General features: G+C 40.9%; 1 protein-coding gene across 1 annotated transcript; it reads left to right on the plus strand.

The window, feature by feature from the left end:
* Positions 1–661: 661 nt before the first annotated feature.
* Positions 662–1,865, plus strand: LOC122008309 (probable WRKY transcription factor 60). Its single transcript, XM_042564009.1, has 3 exons — positions 662–1,140; positions 1,222–1,338; positions 1,426–1,865. The coding sequence occupies exons 1-3, from the start codon at positions 703–705 to the stop codon at positions 1,711–1,713; spliced, it is 843 nt and encodes a 280-aa protein (XP_042419943.1). The 5' UTR covers positions 662–702; the 3' UTR covers positions 1,714–1,865.
* Positions 1,866–7,256: the final 5,391 nt, after the last annotated feature.

Genomic DNA, 7,256 nt, shown 5'->3' on the forward strand with positions numbered 1-7,256 from the left:
GCTCATTGACTTTGATGAATTCTTACCCCCGTGATTACTTCAACTTGATTGAGATAATATAATAAGCAATTTGCTTTGATTTTACATTCAGAGTAATCTTTATTTCATGTTTGGATTTATATAAATTATTTGTCCAACTCGTCGAAGTTGTATTATTGATAACCCTTGGAGAAACTCCCAAGATGCAGCAAAACGTGCGTACATTTTTATTCTATATTATATTTTAATTGACACCACATATTCGATTCTTCGTATTAATTAATTAATTAATTATAAGGTCATCGGGTTCGATGGAAATTTTTTATCTACTAATATTCTTACGCTCAGTTTTTACTGGAGCCAAAATCTCTTGTAATATATTGCAGTTGAAATTAAAATTTTCAATCTCTTAATTACCCGTGAGACCTATCAGATAATTTAATCCTTCCATAATACATTATTACGCAAATTAACAATTATCAGTCACGCGTTCAGACACGTTTCAGTCTTTTTTTTTTAATGTCATTAAATGATTTTAGAATCAGACAAAAAAGAAATTGACATAAAAATTGAAAATAATAATAATAATTAAAAATAAATAAATGGCACGAAGCTTCCTTGAAATTTTCATGACATGAATGTTAAGAAATATCACAAGTCTTCGTCTATAAGAACACTTCTCCTTTTGCCCGATCAAACAGGCCACTTCAGTTCCTGAATCCGATGGACTACGACGACGGAACCAACGATCGCTCGTGTCTCAGCCTCGACCTCTTCGTCGGACCTCGTCCCTCCCCAGTCGACGTTCCGACTCCGGCAAGGCCGACTAATTTTTCTTTATCCACACAAGTCGATTCATCGTTTGGTCAACAGAGCTTCTCGAGGAAAGAAGACTCCCTCGAAGCCCAACTGAATAAGGTCAGCGAAGAGAACAGGAGGCTGACGGAGATCGTCGCCGCCTTGTCTCGAAACAGTCAGGGTGCAGCTCGACGGCGCGGCGGGTCATTAGATTTCGAACACGGATCAGTCTCTCCGAAAAGGAAGTGGATCGTAGACTGCGTAAAAGACGAAGACGCATGGAAGAGACTGAGATCGGTTACTGATCCCGCCGCCAAAACCTTCAAGATTTGCATTAGAACTGATCAAAACGATTCGAGCAATGTAAGTAAAAAAGAAAAAAAAAAAATCAGTTCCACGAATCACACAGAGCATGCTTTGCTGAATATACTGTTGATCGATTAGGTGGTGAAGGATGGATACCGATGGCGGAAATACGGACAGAAAGTGACGAGGGACAGCCCGTTCCCCAGAGCTTACTTCAGATGCTCTTTCGCCCCTTCCTGCCCTATCAAGAAGAAGGTACACGCTTAACCAAACAGATAGAACAATATTAATCAAAAGCTCTGGGAGAGATTTAGTGATTTCGATCGTTAATTTATTAATTAGGTGCAAAGAAGTTCAGAAGATAGATCGGTGTTGGTGGTGGTGTATGAAGGCGAGCACAATCACCGACTCCCTTCGGAGGATGAACGATCAATCAATCTCAACGCCGCAGAAGGAGGCGATGCAGTTGGCTTGGTTTTGAAGGAAACGGTGGAATCGCCGGAGTTACAGAGGCTGCTGGTCGAGCAGATGGCATCGTCCTTGGTGGTCGATCCCAACTTCACCGCAGCTATCGCCACTGCCATAGCTGACCGACTCAGCTCGTTTCGTATCCAGCAGCCTTTCCATTGAATAAATTAATGTGATAGATTTGCAAGCAAAATCTGAATCGTATCTAAATTAAGTGCTCCATTTGTTCAGAATACTAATATTCGGCAATGATCATTGGGTGTCCTTCCTTGTGCTAGCTCAATTAGATTAGCAATGAATTAAGCAATTCTCCATTTTTTTCTCTTTTAGCATTAGATTAAACAACTATATAATAGGCAAAAATTAAAAGGACTTTATGGGCGTCCCATTTAGAGGGTGTTTGACTAAACTTATTAAAAACAGTTTATAAGTTCGTACAACTTATAAGTTGTTTTAGGAGCTTATAAGTTATTAGGTCTTATTTTAAAAATAAGTTGTTAAAGTGTTTGGGTGGACTTATTACAATCATATTGATGTGTTTGGTATTATAAGATTTTTTTATTAATAAAATTATCAAAAAGGATATAATACTATTAATAGAGGATTTTGAGATTTTTATTAATAGAGGGTTTTGGGTGAATTTCTGCACCGGGGAAGAGAAAATTAGAAAGAGGCGTTGGCGGATAAGATGACACAACGTTGGAAGAAAAGTCGGCGGAGATAAAAAGATATTAGGCTTATAAAAATTTATGGAGGATAAGATGGGGATTTATAAAATTATATAATGATATTTGAGAGAAACAAATTATTAAAATAAGATCTTTTTTTAAAAAGTAGAGTCTTCCATACTTTTTTAAAAACAGCTTATAAGCTCCAAAACAGCTTATTTTGACAGCTTATAAGCTGTTTGAAAAAAAATTTACCAAATAAATTTGAAGAGCTTATAAGCTCTAAAACAACTTATAAGCTGTTTTAGAGAGTTTATAAGCTCAGCCAAACACCCTCTTAAAGGAAGTGATGTGATTTAAAATTTCTATGTTTATGAACCGGATTTAATGTTTAGGGTTTGAGCGACTCTTGGAGTTTCAACCTAAAAATTATTGGTGTAAGGAGCCCCTGATAAAAATTCGAATTTAAGTTGTGCTGTAATCTAATAAAGTTGATTAAGTATACAAGTAGCTCAACCAAGAAAGATTTAATAGGTCAGTTGGACTGGATACTGTTGGTGCAATTTTCAGTAGGTTAAGGTTGACCTAGTTGACCAAGCGTAAACCTTGGTCATGGTTTCGATGTTTGACAATACAGAAAGACATGTAGACATGGACAATGCAGGTGCAGTTGTCCATGCGGAGAGATACTGATCAGGGTCTGATCAGGTTGGATGAAGAAGAGTCAAGTAGGTCAAAGTTGACCGGATACTTGACTGGGAAGTCCTAACTGGGATGTTAGGCAGTTCGGGAAATCCTGGTGAGTGAAGCCAGGTGAAAATCCTAGTGAGTGAAGCTAGGTGAAAGTGAAAGTCCTGGTGAGTGAAGCCAGGCAGTTGGAGAAAGTCCTGGTGAGTGAAGCCAGGCAGATGGGAAACCCTGGTGAGTGAAGCCAGGTAAAAGACCTAGTGAGTGAAGCTAGGCAGTTTGGAAGTCCTGGTGAGTGAAGCCAGGCAAGGGAAATCCAAATGGGTCAAGGTTGACCAGACATCTGGTGAAAAGTCCAAGCAGGGAGCTTGGCACGGGAAAAGTCCAAGTATGGAGACTTGGCACGGAGAAGACCAAGATGGAGACTTGGCACGGAAAGTCGGAGAGGGCTCGGTAGCTCGTTCTCCGGACTGTGGTCGGAGAGGGCTCGGTAGCTCGTTCTCTGGACCGGACGAAGTCGGAGAGGGCTCGGTAGCTCGTTCTCCGGACTGTGGTCAGAGAGGGCTCGGTAGCTCGTTCTCTGGACCGGACGAAGTCAGAGAGGGCTCGGTAGCTCGTTCTCTGGACCGGACGAAGTCGGAGAGGGCTCGGTAGCTCGTTCTCAGGACCAAGTAGGGTTTAGGGCTGGGAGCTCTAAACCTGGATCGGTCTGGTGACCGATCCAGTGATACGCTGGGTTATCTGATCGGTCTGGTGACCGATCAGTAACCAAACAGAAGTATTCTGTTGCTTATCTGATCGGTCAGCGGACCGATCAGTGATCGATCAGTAGCATACGGTGAAGTTCCTGATCGGTCTGCAGACCGATCAGGAGACGATCAGAAGGAGATCACCTTCGGGAGGGAAAGGTCCTGATCGGTCATGGGACCGATCAGGGAAGGACCTGATCGGTCTCCATGACCGATCAGGGAAGGGCCTGATCGGTCTTGTGACCGATCAGGACCCTTGTGGACCGATCAGGATGAAGCCTGATCGGTCCACGTCCTAGCCGTTGTGTAGCAACGACTAGTTTCTTCTGGCTTCTTCTTCGCAGGTGGATGCAGGTATAAAAGAGGCTGAGGGCTTCTAGGCTGAAATCCCTCATCCGAAGCTTCTGCTTCTTCTTATTACTCTCTTCTTCCTTCTTGCTTCTGCAAGTTCTTCCTGGTTCCTTCTGCGAGCGCTTTGCTGAGCTCTCACTGCCGAAGCTTTGGGTGAGCTTCCTGCTGGTTTTCTAGCTGAGCTTGGATCCGAGAAGTTGCTGCTTCATCAGGATTCCAGTCGACAACGAGAAGGCAAGCAAAGGGGTTTTACATTTCGATTGTTCTTGTTTGCTTTCTCTACTGTTGTACTCCTTCTTGCTGTTGTAAGCTTTTGTGGCGAGGTTTCTCCACCCATAAGGAGTTTATATTAGCCGGTTTTTCGGGGACTCATCCACCGACGGATTGATAGGCTTCGTCCACCTTACGGACACGCCGAGGAGTAGGAGTATAATCTCCGAACCTCGTTACATCTTCGAGTTTGAGGTTTGCTATTCTCCGTTGTCGTTTCTATTGTTTATTTCCGCTGCGCTAACCTTGATTTGTAGAAAGAAACGAACGATTTGGGGCGGCTATTCACACCCCCCCTCTCTAGCCGCGATTATCGGTCCTAACAAGTGGTATCAGAGCGAGGTCGCTCTTCTTTGGATCAACACCCGGGGGAGAACGCGCTAGAGAATGGATCTATTTGGAGAAGATGTCACGATTCCGCCCTTCTACGACCGCGACGACTTCGCGTATTGGAAGGTAAGAATGAGGTATTTTCTTATGACTAACCTTGAAAATTGGACTTGTGTTCAATTAGGTTTTAAGCCTCCGATGGATAAGAAAGGAAAACCATTAGAGAAGAAGAAGTGGACAAGGGAACAAATCCACCATTCCACAATCAACGATGAGGTAATGAAAGTATTTGAATTCTCATTACCTAATGACATTCTATGTAAGATAGGTGGATACAACAATGCCAAGGAATTGTGGAACAACTTGGCTAAGTTCCATGAGGGGAACTCCACTTCAAGCCATGAAGAGGAGTCAAGTGAGCCAAGGAGTTCACATCATGGAAGGATGGATTTAGAAGTTGAGGGCTACTCAACATCTAAGGAAGAAGAGGAGGAGAGTTCTTCTTCAAGAATGGAGTAAGAGGAAGAAGCTTCTACCTCCGGAAGGGATGAAGAAGAAAGTCTTCATCCATCCTCAACCCTAGGTAACTCAAGCATTTCAATTTCAAATAAATTACAAATAATGTGCTTTGAGTGTAGGGAGTATGGACATTACAAGAGAAAGTGTCCAAAGAGGGTTAGAAAGACTCCACCGGCGCCAAAGGTCAAGGAAGCCGGAGTCCCAACACGCAAGGGCAAGGAGCACGTGGTGTGCTTCCAATGCAAGCGAAGGGGACACTATAGGAGCCAATGTCCGAGGGAGAGACAATCTCACAAGGACAAGAGACCGAGCACATCGATAGGGGGAGCTAAGGCAAACCCTAAGGTAACCTTTAAGGCACATTCTTGCAATTCGAATAAGACACATGTTAATAGTAGTTTTGTTGCAATTGTCAATAATGGTAAGCATGATAACATTAGAAACCGATACACATGCTTAGGTGCCAAACATGTGAGCCTAGATAAGGATAACACTAGAAATGTCATCCCTAGGATTAACTCATCTAAGGTTAAGGGAAACCTAGATAGGAATCCGAAAACTACTAGACATATGCCTAGGAGTACCTCAAAGAACAATGACAAATTAAAACTTGAGGTATTAGAAAAGGAGAATCAAGTCTTGAGGTCAAGACTTGACATTTTAGAAAAGACCCTTAAAAATTTAGAGAAGTCAACTCTAGGTTCTAAGGGTCAAAAACCCAAGTCCAAGGACAAGAAAGGTTTGGGTCACAAACCTAAGTCCCAAGTGGTCAAGCCCACTTATCACAATATTCCATTCAATTATGGAACAAAATCTAGGGCTAGGAAGACCATCACCAAGGTCACAAGGGGAGTCACCCCTAGAGTTGATCTTGATGAGTCCCAAATGACCAAGGCTTTAAAGCCTAGGAGGGTCATTAGAAGGGTTGCTAGGGAAGTCATCCCTAGTGAATACTTAGTAAACCCAATGAGCTCCAATAGGTATTGGGTTCCTAGGAGCGTGATTTCATCACGCTAGATTAGTTAGGGTGTGCCAACCTTACTTGAATAGGTAGTTAACCTAATCATGGCAAAAGGTGGCACTTTAGGAATTTTCGAGGTGTAATCAAGCCTTGAAAATGAATTGAAAAGTTATTCCTAAGGTGTTTAGAATGTGCCAATCAAATTTGAGGAGTTTTCTGGAGTCAATCTAGTTGGCACGTAGTGATCTAAACATCTTTGGTATATGACTTGTGGTCTATCACACTTAGGAATATAGAATTTATGGCAAAATGATCGAAATTATCAAAAATGGCAACTAAGGCTAGAATTAGGTATTTTCTATATCTTTACATGTTATTTGCCATATATTGTTTGTCATATGCCATGTCATGACATCATATTTATTTTATGATCATTTAAAATGTCATGATAATGCTTAGGTTAATTTAAATGTCATGCTTTATTTAAGTTTCACACTTTATGTCATGACATCATGACATCGGCACATGTTTTTTACTTATGATATCATTATATGTCATGTCATCATCTTTTGCATTTATAATCAATTAATTTGATTTAAGGACAAAAACATAATTTGATATGGAGATCAAATTATTGTTTAGAAAATGCATGAGAACTTAGCCTAAGATGACCTAAACCCATATCTCACATCAAAATTGACTTGGATGTGTTTGATACACCTTAGATGTGTGTGAGATATTAGGATTATGAGTTAGGATCAAGGTGCATAGTTCTTGTACCTAGATGAGCCTAATTCAAAATTGGGGGATCATAGGGAAAGCTTGTGTACGAGTCATATACATTTCGCCCTAAGATTGTGGTCCCAAATTAAAGGGTTTAAAATCATTTCAAAATTGATTTGAAAAATCTTGATGAAACTTTTCTAGTGATAGCATTCATCATTGAACAAGTTGATACAAAGATAAGTTAACTTTGAGCTATTTCAAAGACTTTTGAACTTTGTATCAAGATTGAAAAATGGAAGTTATTTTCATAGAAAACTATTTTTCCTTGATAGTATATGTTATGAGGAATGTATCCTCAAAATTTCACAATTTTTCGAATTTTCTGGAATTTTCTAGAGGTTTCTGAATTTCGGGAAGGAAACATTCAGAAATCTGTCCATCAGT

The sequence above is a fragment of the Zingiber officinale genome, chromosome 8A, assembly GCF_018446385.1.
Source record: "Zingiber officinale cultivar Zhangliang chromosome 8A, Zo_v1.1, whole genome shotgun sequence".
NCBI classification, from domain to species: Eukaryota; Viridiplantae; Streptophyta; class Magnoliopsida; order Zingiberales; family Zingiberaceae; genus Zingiber; species Zingiber officinale.